The sequence below is a fragment of the Schistocerca serialis genome, chromosome 3 (assembly GCF_023864345.2).
Source record: "Schistocerca serialis cubense isolate TAMUIC-IGC-003099 chromosome 3, iqSchSeri2.2, whole genome shotgun sequence".
In the NCBI taxonomy this organism is placed as follows: Eukaryota; Metazoa; Arthropoda; class Insecta; order Orthoptera; family Acrididae; genus Schistocerca; species Schistocerca serialis.
The window spans coordinates 373,669,110-373,689,391 of NC_064640.1; the positions used below are offsets into that span (position 1 = coordinate 373,669,110).

At 35.7% G+C, this 20,282-nt stretch overlaps 1 protein-coding gene across 1 annotated transcript in view; it reads right to left on the minus strand.

Moving 5' to 3' along the window:
* Nucleotides 1–7,378: 7,378 nt before the first annotated feature.
* LOC126470871 (protein tyrosine phosphatase domain-containing protein 1-like) overlaps nucleotides 7,379–20,282 on the minus strand; it is a 560,875-nt gene continuing 547,971 nt past the window's right edge. The window contains exon 12 of the mRNA XM_050098887.1: nucleotides 7,379–7,493. Within this exon, the coding sequence (XP_049954844.1) occupies nucleotides 7,405–7,493 (89 nt within the window). The 3' untranslated portion in view covers nucleotides 7,379–7,404. The remainder of the gene's footprint in view (nucleotides 7,494–20,282) is intronic.

A 20,282-nucleotide genomic window follows, 5' to 3' on the forward strand; every position in this document is an offset into this window, starting at 1 on the left:
TGCAGTGCTTCTGACTTTATCCACAGACCATCATATCCCAGTGTGAATCTACTGTGTTAGTCATCACTGTGCATTTTGTGTGGCCAGGACTACACAAAGACTGCCATCAATGGGCATGCACCTGTACCACATGCCAATGTGCCAAAGTAGAGAGGCAACATCATGCACATATTTGTGCCTTTCCTGACATGACATGCAACTTGACACGTGTCCATGTGGACTTCGAGGGTCTGCTTTCTCTGTCCAGCAGCAAGTGATACTGATACTGACAGTGGACCATTTCACTTGTTGGCTGAAAGCAATGTCCATAATGGACATCACTACCAAGACCATCATCACCACCCTTATTGACCCCTGGATGGCACATTTTGGATGCCTCAGTTGCATCACAATAGACCAAGGATGCCAATTTGACTGTGTGCTGTGCAGTTGCATAGAACAACTAGCTACCTCCTGACGTCTAAGGGCGTGGTACAGTTGTTCCATAGGATGCTGAAAGCTGTTCTCTGCTGTGGTACTACATGGATAGAAGCACTCCTGCTGGTACTCCTTGGCTTGCAAGTACCACTGAATGAAGAAATTGGTGTTTCACCTGGCGATCTCATCTACTGACAACAACTCGCCATTCATGGAGATTTCATGGAGGACGTACCACCGCAACATGATGCCTTGACCCCGCTATTGGCAGATTGTCTGCGCATGCATATGGCTGGCCTCCGACTGTGCATACTCTGATGGCATGGCACCTGCAAAGTATTTGCACATGCTAATATGCAGTGCTGTACATATGTAATGTTGTGCACCAATGTGGTACAACCACTACTTTAGCTTCCCTACTTAGGGCTGCACTGTGTGATCACCTGCAGAAAAAAAACAGTCAACATAAAGTACAACAGCAAGTTGACTAAAATCTTGATTGAATGAGTGAAGCTTGCTTACATTTCATCCACTCCAGCAGCTGGTCATTTCTTTGATTCAGTATAAGATGACTTTTTGATGGATGATACTTGCCCAGCTACCAGACAGGAATGCCCTCCAGCAAAGCCTGGAGGAGACAATAAGGTGAACTGTGCACCAAATCTCGGTGGCTTGACTTTGCTGTATCTGAATGTACAAGGACTAGGCAACAAAATGTGTCAGCTGGAAGTAATTTTAAACTGTAATTTTAAGGAAGTTTGTGTGCTGTGTATCAATGAGTATTGGCTTTGGGACACTCAGATTTGTGCAGCAAATATACCAGACTTTGACTTAACACGTACCTTTTGCTGGGAAACTTATATATGTGGAGGTGAATGCATTTATGTTAGAAGTAATGTTAAATCTAAAGAGATAAAACTTAGCAAGGTGAAGTGTGCAGAAAAAGATTTTGAATGTTGTATTTGTGAACTTACAGACTGTCAAACTATCATTGCATGTATCTATAGGTCTCCATCAGATGACTTTACCCAATTCTTGTATTATACAGGGTGTTACAAAAAGGTACGGCCAAACTTTCAGGAAACATTCCTCACACACAAATAAAGAAAAGATGTTATGTGGACATGTGTCTGGAAACGCTTAATTTCCATGTTAGAGCTCATTTTAGTTTCGTCAGTATGTACTGTACTTCCTTGATTCACTGCCAATTGGCCCAATTGAAGGAAGGTAATGTTGACTTTGGTGCTTATGTTGACATGTGACTCATTGCTCTACAGTACTAGCATCAAGCAAATCAGTATGTAGCATCAACAGGTTAGTGTTCATCACGAACGTGGTTTTGCAGTCAGTGCAGTGTTTACAAATGTGGAGTTGGCAGATGCCCATTTGATGTATGGATTAGCACGGGGCAATAGCTGTGGTGCGGTACATTTGTATCGAGACAGATTTCCAGAACGAAGGTGTCCTGACAGGAAGACGTTCGAAGCAATTGATCAGCATCTTAGGGAGCATGGAACATTCCAGCATATGACTCGCGACTGGGGAAGACTTAGAATGATGAGGACACCTGCAATGGATGAGGCAATTCTTCGTGCAGTTGACGATAACCCTAATGTCAGTGTCAGAGAAGTTGCTGCTGTACAAGGTAACGTTGACCACGTCACTGTATGGAGAGTGCTATGGGAGAACGAGTTGTTTCTGCACCATGTACTGCATGTGCAGGCACTATCAGCAGCTGATTGGCCTCCACAGGTACACTTTGGCGAATGGTTCATCCAACAGTGTGTCAATCCTCATTTCAGTGCACATGTTCTCTTTATGGATGAGGCTTCATTCCAACGTGATCAAATTGTAAATTTTCACAATCAACATGTGTGGGCTGACGAGAATCCGCACACAATTGTGCAATCACATCATCAACACAGATTTTCTGTGAACGTTTGGGCAGGCATTGTTGGTGATGTCTTGATTGTGCCCCATGTTCTTCCACCTACACTCAATGGAGCACGTTGTCATGATTTCATATGGGATACTCTACCTGTGCTACTAGAACATGTGCCTTTACAAGTACGACACAACATGTGGTTCATGCACGATGGAGCTCCTGCAAATTTCAGTCAAACTGTTCGTACGCTTCTCAACAACAGATTCGGTGACCGATGGACTGGTAGAGGCAGACCAATCCTATGGCCTCCACGCTCTCCTGACCTCAACCCTCTTGACTTTCATTTATGAGGGCATTTTAAAGCTCTTGTCGATGCAACCCCGGTACCAAATGTAGAGACTCTCTGTGCTCGTATCATGGACGGCTGTGATACAATATGCCATTCCCCAGGGCAGCATCAGCGCATCAGGGATTCCATGTGACGGAGGGTGGATGCATGTATCCTCGCTAACGGAGGACATTTTGAACATTTCCTGTAACAAAGTGTTTGAAGTCATGCTGGTATGTTCTGTTGCTGTGTGTTTCCATTCCATGATTAATGTGATTTGAAGTGAAGTAAAAAATGAGCTCTAACATGGAAAGTAAGCGTTTCCGGACACATGTCCACATAACGTATTTTCTTTCTTTGTGTGTGAGGAATGTTTCCTGAAAGATTGGCCATACCTTTTTGTAACACCCTGTATAGATGATATTTTAAATGAACTGAGTGGCAGGTCAAAATGCACAAAGGTTCTTAGTGACTTTAACATTAATTTTAACAAAAGTAATAAGAACAAGGTTCAATTATTAAATCTGTTTAACTCATACAACATGCAACCTACTGTACAGGAAATTACCAGATATGGTGATGGATCTGAAACAACACTTGATCAGATATTTACCAACAAACAAAGCTGTGAGTACAATACTGAAATAACAGATACAGGTTTTTCTCACCATATTGCTTTAAAAATGATGATAAGGAATGAGAACAATAAGAAATGCACAGTCACTGAAAAATATGTACAAAGAAGACTTATTAATGCAGGCAACATAAGGGTTTTTAATAGTATGCTAAAAAAGGGTGCAGTGGGGCGTAGAACAAACTGATGATGTAGACAAAAAGTATGACAGTTTTCCCACTGATTATAAATATTGCTATGATGTAGGGTTCGCATTAAAAAGAATTAAAGTCAGTGAGAAGACAAACACATGGGTAACACAAGGGATCAAAAAATCACCAATCACCCTTAGAAACCTAAGCAAACATACCAAAATAAATAAACACTAAAACCATACTGTAGGAAATATAGAAGGGCCTATAGGAAAGTTTTACAGGCAGCAAAACGGCTAAGCAATGATTCATACATTAACAAGGGAAGCAATAAATCAGAATCGATTTGGAAGGTTATAGACAATAGCATAGCAAAAATGTAAAACCAAGACCCATAATTTCAAAATTAAAAGTGAGGGTAAAGTGATAGAAGATGCTCAACAGATAGCCAATATATTCAATGAACATTATGTGAACATAGCACCGAACCTAATTAAAAGTCTATGTAATTCAAACAACAAAAACATAAAAGTATCAACTTGTGAAAAGACAATGTTTCTGTACCCAGTAACAGAATATGAAGTTAAAAATGCTATTGACAAACTAAAAAATAAAATGTCTTGTGGTATTGTTGGAATTCCAGACAAGGTAATCAAACATAGTTCTACCTGTATAGATACTCACCTTACTGGCATTATTAATACTTCTTTCAGGACAGGGGTGTTCCCATCAAAACTAAAACTCTCCATAATAAAGCAACTTCACAAAAAGAGTAGTACAGCTGACATAAATAATTATAGGTCAGTGTTATTATTGTCAGGTTTCTCTAAATTAATTGAAAGAGTGACGTATGAAAGGCTAGCTGACTTCTTGAATAAAAATAAAATCCCGACTAATGCTCAAAATGGGATTAGAAAGAACACATCCACAGAAACGGCAGTCTTCCAATTGATGAAAATGGTCCTAAATGCCTTGGACAAGAATAAATTAAGCTGCACGATATTCTTAGATTTATCTATAGCATTTGATCTAATCACTCATGATTTATTGCTTATGAAACTAGAATTTTATGGGGTCTGGGGACTTGCCTTCGAATGGTTTAAGTCTTATCTCTCTGATAGACAACAGAAGGTACAAATATATCATGAAGGCAAAGAGTATCATTCAGATTTAAAAAAAAAAAAAAAAAAACTGGCTATAGAGTGCCCCAGGGCTCCATGTTAGGCCCACTGTTGTTCTTGGTGGATATATAAACGATTTGCCAAACCATCTGACAGTTGCGGAAACAGTGATGTTCGCTGATGACACTAGCATTTTTATAAAAGGATACACTGGGGATAATCTACAGCAGAGTGTCTCTAGGAGAATAAATGAGACAGGAAAATGGTTTAGTGATAATGCTTTGATCATAAATAAGGATAAAGTGGGATAGATGAATTTAAGTATTATTAAAAGTAAAGCTAGAAGAAGAGTAAAAGCTGAGTTAGGGAACTATGTTATTGCACAAGCTCCATACACAAAATTTCTAGATATATGGGTGGATGAGCACTTGTGATGGGAAAAGCATCTATAAGTTTTGAGTAAAAAACTAAGTAAATGCTGCTATGTGCTAAGATTGCTTTGGGATTTTTGCAACACTGAATCACTGCTGTGTGCCTATTATGCTTATATGAACAGTTTGCTTAGATATGGTGTGATCTGGGGAAATACAGGTATGGCAAACAAGCTTTCAAACTTCAAAAAAGGGCTATTAGAATAATGAAAGGGGTTCCATGTAGAGTGTCAGGCATGGAAATATTTAAAGAATTTAAAATAATGAGTCTTCCTAGCTTACACATCTATGAATGTGTCCGATTTTTGAAAACTCGACAGGAATTTTCAGCATTAAATAATCAGGTTCATAACCATGAAACAAGGAACAGAGATGATTTTCACAGAAAAACCCAAAAAGGAGCACTGTACCAAAAAAGTGTAAACTACCAGCCCAAAATGCTTTTTAGTGCATTGCCTGCTACAATAAAGAAAATTAAAGAATTTCATAAATTCAAGGTAGATCTTAAACAGTTTTTACTAACACATAGTTTTTATAACAATGAAGAATATCTGAATAAGGAAAAGTAATATTATTTATATACACTGATATAAAATATTTGCATTTATTATCCAAGTTTTTGAAACAAATTAAATACAAGAAACTATCTTGTAATTGACTACATCCATGCAATTATATTGTTGATGGATGAATAAAGAGACTGAATTCAACTGAATATAATTTTCATTTCAATGAACCTATCTCAATGCTCAGTACATCTCTACCCTTTAGTTTATTGTAGACCTTCATTACCATATACTAGGGTGTTTGTTGGTAGAATCTTAAGTGATGTGTTGGAAGCATGAAATTTTCTTTGTGTCTAGTGTTGTACATATGTTTGAAATGGTTTTCTTCCATTACCTTAGAATTAGTGTGTGCAAAGTTGATAATCTCAAATATGTGCAGTGCTGGGATAGCTAATATTTTTAGGTTCTTGAAGAGTGGGAAACAGAATGTTCTTGGAGAGGCAGCAAACATTTCTCTAACATTTCTTTTCTGAAGTAGTAGGATTTGAGATGTGTGACTTGAATCCCCCCCCAAAATTAAACCATATCTAATTATGAATTCAAAGTAACTGTGCTACACCACCCTACTGCTGTTTATGTCTGTTACACCAAATAGCATGTCTATTGCAGAAGCTAGGCTGTTTAATTTAGTAGCTAAATGTTCTTGCCAGGTTCAATTTTTGTCCAAGTTTAATCCCATGACTTTGATGGACTGAGATTCTTCTATAACTTTATTTTTATGTATGATACAGATATCACTTATTTTTGATTGTTTGATTTTAAACTGAGTAGACAGGATCTTTGAAGTATTAAACTTCAGACCATTTAGTTGAAACCCTGTATCTAGGTTGTTTAGTCTGTTTATTACAACATTTGGAATTTCACTCATATTTTCTTTTTCAGTATGCACTGAAGTATCATCGGCAAACATGACTGGTCGGGCACTCATATTGAGAGGTGAATCACTTATGTAAAAGAGAAACAAGATTGGTTCTAAGATTGAGCCTTGAGGAACTCTTTGTGAAATTGTATCCCACTGAGGAGCATAATTTAGGGCTCTGAGCACTATGGGACTTAACATCTGAGGTCATAAGTCCCATAATTTATGGCATTAGATATTATGGCTACCCTTGATTCCTGTTTGTCAGATAAGACCTAAGCCACTATAGATAATTTTGAACTGTATACACATGTATGTTATGTATAATAAGTTACTATGGATCATTACCTGATCAATGTACCATATGTACTTGTTTAATGAAGGACTGATAACCTTTCTGTTGTTATCTTATGCCACTCACAGTCTACCCTACCATCTGCTTCTGCAACACCATTGAGAACTGACTGCTCTTCCTTGCCCTTAAACCCATATACTTACCTGCCAAAACTTCCTCTCACCTCTCTACTTGAAGAGCACAGCTACACTGTAAATAATAATACATTTTGCAGTTCAGATCGTTCAAGGATCTTCCTTTTTTCACAAAAGTGAACATACGAATGGCGGAGAAAATGATTTAAAATGGGAATTACCTGATCGTAATGAGGTACATGTAGATCTCTTTATGATAATAGTGTAAATGTGGAATACTTAATTTTATAGAAACTGAGGGCAAAGGTAAAAAAATGAACAGAATAGTTGTCTAAAAATCATTATTGTACAAATATTTATTGATTATACTTGGTCATGTAATGCTGCAATAAGCATATCAGTCAAGAATTGCTCCATTTATAGAAATATATTAAATTCATTATTAAAAATACATTAACTTATGTTTCATTTGTACAAATGACCCTGCAGATAGAATGTGATGGTCACATTTCAAAAATACTAAATGAATAAAGTATAATTTTGACATAAAAACTGTCTTAAGAATTTTTTTTTTTCCAGTTCATTAACATAATTCGATATCTATCATGTATCACTTATTAGGTTGAGAAAATTAATCATAAACTCAAAGAGCACCTTACGTGTTCCAGTACGAAGTCTGTTAAATCCTTTACCTGCAACATAAAGACATAAGATTTTATCATCATCTTCATCTTCACAATGACAATAAATAAAATAAGTTATTTTTAAGCCACAGGGGTAAGAAGTCAAGCACAAGAAAACCAGATATTCTTATTGGTATTAAAACTATGATATAAATGCTTATTTGAGAAATGTTCTGCTCTTTGCTACTGAAATGCAGACAGTAATTGAGGAAAAGAGGGTATAAAATGATTATCAAGCACAGATGAAGAGAAAAACTCCTGATGAATTGGAGATCCTAAAAAAGGACCAATGAAAAGGTTTGGTGTTCAAACAATGTGAGTGTTAATCGGTTAAGCAGAGTGCACATACAATCAGGGACACAATATGAATGTGAGCAATGTTAAATTATGAGACCAAATGAGAGAACTGATATAGAACTGAAACGACAGTAAAAATAAAATAAAAAAATCTGCCAGTGAAATACTGAAATAGAAATACAAGAATATGCCAATGAAATATAGAAATAATTATGTTGATGATAATCATAATTTATTTAATTATTTATTATCATCCCAACGATCACATTTGTGATATAGGATTTGTAGGGATACATTTAAACAACTATATAATATCTTTACAAAATTTTTATCTATGCTGAATTCATATGAATCTGTCTTATGTTTAATACAATATACAACTAATAAGTGTTTTTATAACATAATTTCTTATGTGCTTGATGGACATATTCACTGATGTAATTTCATTTGTCACATTAACTTAAACGTATATTCATATACAGTTGCACAGTGATATTCACTTATGCTGTAATAACATTTGTCAAGCATGTGGTTCTTTATATTCTAATACAGCTGAGCATAGAAATTCACTTACACTGTAATAACATTTGTGAAGCATGCGATTCTTTATAACAGTTTTAAATTTATCCTCATTTTCCAGCTCTTTGATATGTTTTGGTAGTGCATTAAAAAGTTTGATGCCTTGATTACATACATGTTTCATACTTCGGGTCCTTGTTACAACTTGTATGTGGAGATCTTTACATTGCCGTGTATCGTAATTATGGTAGTCTGTATTGGTTTTCATTTTGTCCTGATTTCTTTTGATCATCAACAGACATTTCAGGATGTATAATGATGGAATTGTTAAAATTTTCAATGCTTTAAAATGTGTTTGAGGTGGGCTGTGGTTCATTATCCAAATAGTGTGTTTTTGTAATTTGAAAATCTCATTTAGATGACAATTTGTTTTTCCCCAGAATACAATCCCATAGGATGCAATGGACCAAAAATAGCCAAAATATACTAATCTGATGCAGTCATTACTACAAACTCCTGAAATTATTCTAAGTACAAAACATGGTGAATTTAGTTTTAGTGCTAAGCTCACCACATGGTCCTTCCAGCTTATCCAGCTTATCTTCTCATCAATGTGCATATCCAGAAATTTTGCACACTGGACTCTTTCACGTTGTTTGCCCTCCATGGTGCGATTTAGGTCGTCATGTTCACTTATATTTCCATATTTGCACATAATAAGTTTTTTTTTTGATCCAGTGTTAGCTTGTTAGCATAAACCATTTTTGTATATCTTGTAGAACAGGGTCCACAGTACTGTGCAATGACTGCTTCATATCACTAACTATTAAACTAGTATCATCAGCAAATAACATGATTCTAGCTTTTCTCTCTGACTCCAGAATATCATTAATGTAAATGAGGAACAGCAAGGGGCCTAATACACTTCCTTGGGGTACTCCTACTGTGACCTTCCTTGGATCTGATCTTAGTTTAATTTTTTGGTTGATATTTGGTGCCATAATTTCAACCACCTGCATACTCTTTTCCAGATAAGACTCAAACCACTTTTTTACCGGTCCTCTGATACCTATAGCTCCAAGCTTTTCCAAAAGTATGCTGTGTTCAATAGTGCGAAAGTCTTTTGACAAATCTAGATTTATCCCAAATACACTTTTTCCCTCTTCCAATTTACTGATTATTTCTTTTGTGTATTCCAGTACAGCTGTTTCGGTACTTCTCCCAGCTTGAAATTCATGCTGATTACTGTTTATCAGAGTGTGGATATTAAGATAATGTGTGACTCTATATTTCATTAGTAGCTCTAAAACCTTAGAGAAGTTGGGAGAAGTGAGACAGATCTGTAATTTTCTATTTTAAGCTTATCACCCTTTTTCAACAGGGGAACGACTTTAGAAATTTTGAGTTTCTGTGGAAACACACCCTCAGCCATTGACAAGTTTGCTATGTGCGCCAATGCCATCGCTATTCGATTATCTGTTTTCTTTACTAGTATTATTTGCACCTCATCTACTCCAGCTGATATCTTGGACTTGAGACTTTTAATCACTTTTAAAACTTCCCTTTCATTTGTTGGAACTGCCATCATACTGCTGGCTGCCTTGGGTGCTTCCATCTTAATCTGCTCCCCAAAATTCCTGCTTTATGTCTGGGATACATTTAAAAAGTAATTATTTATATAATTAGGGATGGCATATTTATCTACCATTTTATTCTCCTCATCTTTTAGAATAATTTCCTTGTCTTTGATAGGTACCCCGGTTTCTTTTCTCACAATTTCCCATGCTATTTTAGATTTATTTCTGGACTGTTTTATTTCCATATCATTACTTAGTAACTTTGCATGTGCAATTATTCTGTGGTATATTTTCTTGTACCTTTTTACATATCCTACAAAATCAGTATCTGCACACTCCCTCAAATCTGAATTCAGTTTTTTCATGTTTTCACGTGATTTCTTAATGCCAAGAGCCATCCAAGAACTTGACTTTATGTGTCCAGTAGACTTGGTTCTGGTCAGTTTCTTTGGAAAACACATCTCAAAGTTCATCATATAAATCAATCCAAATACACTATATGCCTCATCTGTACTTGATTGTTTCATAACATCTAACCAATTTTCATTTTCTAAGATATTTATGAACTGATGACAGCTGTCCACAGAGAAGTTTCTTTTGTAAATATTATTCATGATTTTATCTTCCTTTGATGGTGAGAGCATTGTGGTCAGACAATCCTAAATCTATGTTTGTTACCTCTATGTCAGTTGTTGACATATTTGAGAAAATGTTATCTATGAGGCTATTGAAGGTGTTTGTTATTCTAGTTGAATTGTTTATGTGTGGTCACATGTTGAAACTCTTTAATATGTCCAAAAATTGCCTTTTTTTGTTGACTTTCAACTAGAACATTAATATTGAAATCACCACAAAGAATAATCACAGTTTCATTTTTGTAAAAAGTATTTAGCAACAATTCTAATTTATCAAAAAAGACTTCTATGTTTCCACATGGTGACCTATACACTGTTATGACTATGACTTTTTTCATCAGTCCATGTATCTGGACAGCACCTGCTTCAAAAAACTTTTCAATACTTAAGTTCTCTGCTTCACATCTCTTTTTAAATTCTAACTCTTGTCTAAGGTAAATACCAACTCCACCACCTTTTGCAATTTTCCTACTATAATGATTTGCCAGTTTAAATGGATTAATATGAATACTACTAATTTCATGATCCTTACACCAGTGATCAGTAATACACAAGACATCAGGTTGGGTATTACTTACTGCTATTTCAAGTTCACAATATTTGTTCTTAGAGTCATAATCTTTAGAACAGGGGAGTGTGCACCGATGGTATTTCTCCTTTCATTTAACACTGGTAACTTGGAGTTTTCTTTATAGCTGGATACCAAAAAATCCTGTTGTACCACAGGTTTCTTGTTTCTGTTGCTTTTCCTAATTGAAGTGGATGATGCTGATTGATTGTTTATACTAGCTGTGGCAGCTGATGACATTTTAATATTCACTATAGCAGATGTTGATGTTTTTAGTGCTTCAGCAAATGTTGCTCTTGTTAAGGTTTTGATTTCTTCTGCTTCTGCCCTCATTTGGAGTGGGATTTTGGGGAACTTTTCTATTGATATACAGCTTATTTCTTCTAGTATCTTTTCACCCATCATCTTTTTTCCATAATAGTTCCTGTGCTGTCCATGCCTCGTGAAATGATTTCTCACTGAGCTGTTTGCATCCACAAAAGTTGTACACTTAAAAGCACAGCAGATATTCCTAAATTTATTATTTGTTGACTTTATTTCTTTGGTTACACATGATTCATTGATTAGATCATGTCTATGTGGCACACTTACAACGAGAACCTTTAAATTTAGATCTGACAGCTTTTTTAGAGTTGTTTGAAGTGCCCTTGTTGCTAGTTGGCTTTCATTTTTGTATATGTCATTTGCTCCACCTATTATCACACAGCATGTTACAGTCTTAACTAAGTTTTCACAATTATTTACTATTTAATTAAGAGGAGCACCAGGTTTGACAATGCCTGTTACTCTAAATAATAATAGTGCAGAACAATACCTTCTCACAGTGCATGATATAAAATGAAAAATGAACTCCTAAAAGGATATATGGTGGAAACATTGTACTTTTGTGGGACACTGACAATGTTAAAGGCACTAATTCAAAGTGCTTTGATGCAAATTGAATGAGAACCAAATCTGAGAAATAAAGTGTACACAGCAACTCTATTTTGCTTACTCATAATATAGTCTGCTGTTTTGAGCATGGGTTAGTACACAGTATAGACATGCAGACCAGCTTTGATATACATGGTGAAGAAAAAATTCATGCACTCAGACTTCACTGTGTGATCTCTCACATACTAGCAATACCAAAATGTCTCTCAAAATTTCGTACTGCATGTATTTCTGGCAGTAAATGGATGTTAATAATTTACAGTATGGCAACACTGTAATCATATATAAGGTAACTATCTCTTTCAGCACACAGCTCAGGGCTTTGCAGTTAATGCAGTGGATAGCGTTTTAGATTAGCATGCAGAAGGTCGAGGGTTTGATTCTGGGTGGGGGCATATTTGCTTTTATTAGCTAAATGTAGTCTGCATGGTACAGTATCATCATACATTGATTACAGTGACATTTGCAGTTACATACTATGAACAAAGAAATGGATGTACCATTGTTTCATTGGTCAGCTTTTAAAGAAGCTGTTTGCATATTGTGGATGTGAATTGTTTCATGCCACAGCATCTACTAGACACCAAATCTGTTTTCTGTGCTCCCTCCCTCCAACTGTCCCATTGAACATATTTGCAAAGCATGTTGCTTGCTCTACTGATGATGTAAGGCAGTAACAAAATGTAATGGACTTGAATGTGGAGATAATAATAGTTCTGATATGTGTTATGTGATATGTGGTTTATTCATCTCATTGCATACAATTTTCAAATCATATGATTTGATGTACAGGAGACATGTCAAGGTTTACAAAAGAAACTTTTTTCACTTTTTTAAGAGAAATACAAAAGTTTACATTATATTTTACATTTCTAAGTTACAGCTACACATGTACATAAAATAATAAATGTAATACAATCCCTGGGTTCAGATTGTGAAGCTGTTCTCAATGAATTCATCGACAGTATAATAACACTTCTCCACCAGAAGAGTAAAGAGCAATCTTTTCAGTGAACCAATCTCCATTTTAAATATATTACTGCCTTTTATTTTATTGAAAATTTTTAACCCCATATTCTCTGGTGTTTGGGCATAAAGTTTTAAACGATGTGTTGGAAGTTTGAAGTTATCTCTGTGGCAAGTGCTGTAGTTTGTGGTCAAAACGGAAAGTGTCTAGTGTATGTTGATTTCTATATAGGAACACCACCATCTCATATATGTAAAGTGAGGGGATAGATAGTATTTTTAAATTTTTTAACAGTGGTCGACAGGATTCCCGATTTTTGCAACACACATGTTTCTAATTACTTTCTTTTGTAATACTAGGAGCCTAGTGACATTTGCTGAATTTCCCCAGAAGATTATGCCATAACGAATAACTGACTCAAAGTAGCAGTGATAAACTATATTTCTGGTATCCATGTTTGTGGCACCTAACAAAATACACATGGCAAATGCTAAGTTGTTCAGTTTATTTGTTAAGTAATCCATGTGTACCTTACAATTTAAATTTTTGTCAAGATTTAGGCCTAAGAACTTCACGTGGGTTGCTTCTGTGATATCCTGATCATTGCAAGTTATCTTTATTTTCACTCCTTTCTACTGATTTAGCTTCATATTGCATCATTTTGGTTTTAGTTACATTCAGTTTTAGTCCATTTTGATAGAACCAAGTTTCAAGTTTTTCTAAAGTATTTTTGGCTTTCTCTGGAATATTTTCAGATACCTCATTTTCAATTAGAGCTGATGTATAATCAGCAAATAAGACTGAATGAACATCAATAACAAGCGGTAGGTCATTTACGTAAAAAAGAAACAGATAGGGAACCAATATCGAACCTTATGGGACTCCTTGGGGAACTGTTTTCCAGTCTGATGAATAATTGGTTCCATTTGAAGTTAAAATTACTCTTTGTTTCCTACTTGACAGGTAAGAGCTAAACCATTTTAAAGCAGTGTCTCTGATTCCATACATCTGTAATTTGTGGAGGAGTAAAGCATGGTTCATTGAATCAAAAGCTTTAGTCAGATCACAGAATATACCTGTGACCTTTATCTAACATGGAGCATATTTTTTGGATAAACTCATTTATAGCATTCACAGTGCTTTTACCCTGTTGGAATCCGAACTGGTTTTTAAAAGTTATATCATTTACAGTAAGAAAGTTTTAATTTGTTTTGCAGCAATCTTTTCAAACCCTGTAGAGAAGACCGGCAAGAGAGAGATAGGGCGGTAATTCCCCATATCTTCTGTTGATCCTTTCTTGAATAGAGGTTTGATCTCACCATATTTCAATACCTCTGGAAAGCATCCCTGTTCAAAAGATTGATTTATAATAGTTGACAGTGGTTGGGAAATAATATCGTACACATACTTGATTACAGATGTTGTTATTTCATCCCACCCATGTGAGGTTTTGTTTTTTAGAGACAATATTTCCTTTTCCACATCCCTTTGGGTGATTTTTTCAAATTGTTTAAAAGATGTGTTCTGGCTGTTTTCCAAATTTATGATGCCCTGATAGAATGTCGTATCCACATCCGATCTTACTACATTTAGGAAGAATTCATTGATACAACTTGACATCTGAACAGGGTTTACTATAATTTCATTTTCATGTCTAATTTTCAAAATCTCATTAATTTTTACTTTGGCTCCTAGTTCAGACTGAACAACTGACCACACTGCTTTTGTCTTATTTCTGTGTTCTTGTATGAATTTATTATTTGCCATTTTTTTAGCTGCCACTACAACTTTCCTAAATACAGCTTTATAGTGTTTGACATAAATAACAAAATCTGGATTTCTGTTTGATTTTAACTCATTGTGGAGCTCTCTCTTTCTGGCACTAGAGATTTTTATTCCTATTGTAATCCATTTGAGTTTACCATTAGCTTTCTTTTGCTTATATCTACGAGGAAATGATTCATTAAATACCTCTAAGAAACAATTTAAGAATTTGTCATAGTTTATCGAGCTTGAACTCTTGTAGTCTACAGGCCAGCTTATTATACTTAATTTACTGCAGAATAAATCCATTTCAAATTTTACTGATATCCCTTTTTATACTCACTTCTGGAGGTTTTAGGCTATTTGCTTTTGGGAGCTCAATAAACAGAGCTGAGCGATCTGAAATACCCAAGTCTAAGCAGTATTTGTGCTTATTTCCACTGTCAAATTTGTAGTTAGTAATAATATTATCAATGCAGGTCACTGATCTGCTGTTTTCCCTAGTGCCTTCAGAAAAATTTAGCTTGAAACCAGATTTCTGAATTAAGTCATGAAATTTTGTGGAATCATTGCTTTCAACTAAGACATTTAAGTTGGTATTAACTGATGGGATCATTAGGGGAGGGTACACACAAAGCCAGTTCAGAATATTGCAGATGCAATGGTGTGAAAACAATTCGCATATACGACATGCAAAGGCTTCTTTTTACAAGCTGACCAGTGAAAATGATTGTACTTCCATTTCTGTGTTTGTAGTACATAACTGCAGATGTTTTGTATAAGACTCACTGTAATCACTGTATGATGATTAAGACACCAGATACCATACCACACAGACTACATTAACAAATAAAAACAAATAAGCCTCAACCTATAATTGAATCCTCGACCTCCTGCATGCCAACCCAAAAGGTTATCCACTGCATCAACTGCACAGCACTAGTACTATATGCTGACAGAGTTAAGTTGCTGTACATGTGATTACAGTGTTACCAGTTTGCCAATCTTTGACGTCCATTTACTGCCCGAAATATGTGGAGGACAATATTTTGTGAGAGACATTTTTGTACTGATAGTATGTGAGGAATCACACTATGAAGTCTGAGAGTTCAAATTTTTCTTCACCTTGTATGTCCTATTTGTGGAATTAATAGATTTTTAGTGAAACATTGTGGGCCTATGGGAGGCTGGATGCTTCTCATTGCACATTAGGTATCAGATGTTTATCAGTGATGGTTGTCCTAGGAACATATTGATGGTTCTTGCTGTTGTCCTGGACTGCAGTGGCATTGGGACTCATGTCTGGATGACTGCACAAGGCGACTAGCCACTGCTAATCACATGAAGACTGCATGATAAATCATGAACAATTTTATATTCAGAATGTCAGCTAAGACAGTATCATTTATGGGAAACTAAATTGAGAAGTCTTTTCTTGTACCTCATAATTATGTGGTCCATCTCCAATGATCAGCTAAGAACATAACTGGGGGATGGGGTGGAGGGAAGGAGGAATGATGGTATGAAAATGTGTTACTTTCAATGGCTTGTTGAAGGAACACTGAAGAGTGCTATATTTATCCACAACATCTTTCAATGTATTCCTTTGATGTTCATAGAATAGTAGAGACACACACTCTTGCAAGAGGATTGTTCTGTGCACTAGGTTCTCACCTTATCCAAAGATTATATGATTATATGTAAATTGAAGGTGGAGGAGGGGGGAGGGGGGAGAGAGAGAAAGGAAAGGAATTAGAAGGGATTACTGACGTCAGTTGCATCAGGACATTATAGGGAATCAGCAGCAACAAGTGAAAATGTGTGCCAGACTGGCATTTGAGCCCAGCAAGTCCTGCTTACTAGATAGGTGCATTAACCACTGTGCCATCTAGGACACAGTGTTATCGCAACTGTGCTGACTATCTCAGCATGCCTCACAGCCAACCTGCAATCCCACCGAGCACCACCTATCTACAGTCCCTGTCCATTTCCTCCATGCACACCACTCTGAGATTCCATCAGGTAGGACATACTTGTGCATCCACATTGGAGGTGGATCCATTGCCCGTCTAGGCAAATCAATTATATGAATGTGTGGTGTCTATTCTTTTGGACACTTCTGAAAGAACAGACACAATGCGGAATCCACAACTGTGAGACATTATATGTATATTGAAGTTGGGGAGGAGGGGGGGGGGGGAGAGAAAGGAAAGGAAAGGGAAGGGGTTATTGATGCCAGCTGTGTCAGGAAAATATGTGGACAGTGACTAGAAAAAATGTGTACTGGACCAGAATTAGAACCCAGGATCTCCTGCTTACTAGGCAGGTGCATTAAACACTGTGTCATCCAAGAGGCAGTGTTATCACAACTGTGCAGACTATCTCAGCATGCCTCATGGCTGACCAACACTTTCACCCACAACCATCTATCTGCAGTCATCGTCCATTTCCTGTCTGCTCACTACTCTGAGATTCCCACTAGAAGTCAGATGCACCTGTGCAGCTGCACTGAAGAAGGTGGACCAATTGCCCACCTGAAGGAATCAATTATATGAATGCATGTGTGTTTTCTTTTGGATATGTCCTCCTGCAGTAATCTCAGAGTACCATGCATGGAGGACATGGACAAGAACTGCAGATAGGTGGTGTTCGGTGGGAGTGTGGGTTGGCCATGAAGTGTGTCGAGATAGTCTGTGCAGTTGCAATAACACTACGTCCTGGATGGCACAGTGGTTCATGCCCCTGTCTAGTAAGCAGGAGATCCTGGGTTTGAATCCAGGTTGGATACACATTTTCACTCATCACTGCTGATTCCACACAATGTCCTGATGCAGTTGACATCAGTAATCCCTTCCCTTTCTTCCCCCCCCCCCCCCCCCCCCCCCCCCCCCCCCCCCACTTTTAATTTACATATAACGCATCACAGCTGCAGATTCCATGTCCAAAAGGACACACACCATGCATTCATATAATATTATTATACGACTGCTGACATTAATGTACCCCACATAGTATGATGCAAAAATAGTGCTTGGAATAATATTAAATGACCAATGTGACAGTATGCACTGAGCACTGAGCATTTATCTTCAGAAATTAATGACAAACAGCTTACAGTTATCAATGCCTGTTAAATTTAGCACATTAAAAAGACTTCTCTGGCTCTAATTTAAATTATATGAGTAGCCATTCATAATTATTATTCCTGCACTATTTCGTGCTATGACCACATGTGGCTGTCATGGCAGTGACTGTTAGAACATAACATAAGAAATACTTAATGGCAACTGACTAAGGCATGATCCACTGTCCTATTTAAAGACTTACACAAGAATTTTTTTACAAAATGTTCAAATTCATAGTAATTACACATCTGATAATAACATAAAAGATGGAGAAAAAAGCTACTGATATTATCACACCAAAAAGTATCTGAAAGTGAATTAAAATAATGTTCAATCTTAAAAAAAGGTAGCAAGACAGTGTAAAACTGCAACAAAGAAGATGTATTTTAATATAGATGCTGAATTGCATAAATATGTATTGTACCCATCTTGGATTATTATATTGTAGTTAATGACATTTGTCCAGGTTTGTATTATTATTATTATTATTGTTTTAACACTGATGACACTAATTACATGTAAATATGCTCAAAAGTGGAATAAAACATTTGTATTTGTATTTTGGGGTAAATCAAACCATATGTGTCGAAATTCCAGAGTCTATTGCAAAAATTTTAAAAAGTAACTAATGAAAGAGTCACAATAGCTGCTGATTTCGACATAGATCTAGCCAGTGAAGACAAAAACTCAACAAAATTCATTGATATGATTCAAATATCAGGTTTCAGTGCAAATTTCACTGATATTACTCAAGTAAACAAAATGGCTGCAGCATGCATAAGTAACATTTTAATCAATTGTACTGATAATGAGGCAAATAAGTTTGTTTAGATTTAGGACTTTCTGATCATTGTGAGAAAAAAAAAAAAAACCTACATCAAACGCAAGTTCAGCAAAGAAAATATGAACTTATTCCATCATAGATTAAATAAGATGAGTAGGCTACAGATTATAGTACTTCATGCTCTGAAAATTTTGCTACTTAATGAAACTTTTCCCTTATTGCACATCATAAAAAAGTAGGAAATAAAGTAAAGTGGATTACTAAATGAATGAAAATCTCTAGTGCAAGAAAAAGATTGCTACATAAGGCATTATGGTTAGTGATCAAAGGTGAAACAGGTGCCACTGGTAGAGGCCATGTTATTTCTGAAATCAAGATAGAGGATAAAACAATTGTAAATCCAGCTCAAATTTCTGAACAGCTGTGTGAAAATCTTAGGAATGCAACTAGATAAAAATCTATCATGAGGATCACATATACAGTATCTTGCAAATAAATTAAGTAAATATGCTCAAGATGGAAAAATTTCAGTAGTTGTGATGAAATGTTATCTAACCCTGGGTCCTTGTTTCAACTTACATCTTTCAGAGTTTTGTCAAATTCTTCTCACAGTATCATATCTCCCATCTCATATTCATCTACATCCACTTCCCTTTCTATAATATTGCTTTCAAGTACATCTCCCTTGTATTGACACACTATATACTCCTTCCACAATGCTGCCACTATGGGCATAAGAAAAGTAATATATCACAGCTACTTTGAATGAGTAATAAGGTATGGAACTGTATTTTGGGGTAACTCAAACCATATGTGTTGAATACTAAAACTTCAGAAAAACATCATTAGAAGTATGCACAATGTAGGGTGAAGAAAATCATGTCACCCACTCCTAAAAAATCTTAGTACATTATCGGTAAGTGTTTGCTCACTATACATATGTGAGTTGATTATCTTTGTACACAGTAACCCTAATTTATTTGTAGTAAATCATTTTCAACGTGTTTACAACAACAGAAATCAAAATAATTTTATGCTCCCCACCCACCATTTAAAACTTTATGCTCAAACTCCACATTATATTGGTATGAAAATTTATAAAAAAGTGAAAGGATGAGAACTGCTCAGCATAAATTTAGCAACACTGAAAAAAAACCTTAATGTGAGAAACTAGTGCAAAAATGTTACTTTTCAGTAGAAGAATTCATAAATGACAATCTGAAAATTTGAGCAGGAGAGAGCAAGTGCTTAGGACTGTTAATTTTTAAAAGTTTGTTAATTTTGAAGAAAAATTATTAATTACTTAATTAATTAATTATTCAGTACCGTATATTATATTACCAATATTATAAGGAAAACTGTAAACCAGTTTTTGTGTTTTGATGAGTTTCCTCCACATTACGTCAATGGCTTGAAATTGTATGTTACAAGACAGTAAACTTCTATTCTGTTCTATTCCATATTAAGAGATTTGTTAATGGAGAAGACATAAATCCAATAGACTTGACTAAAAACTGTAAAAAAAAACTGTGTTTCTCAAACTTGTATAGTAATGAACATGAATATTTTGATAAAATATTTGTAAAAAAATAGCAGAAACAATTTGCTTATTGGCAAATTTAAAGACAA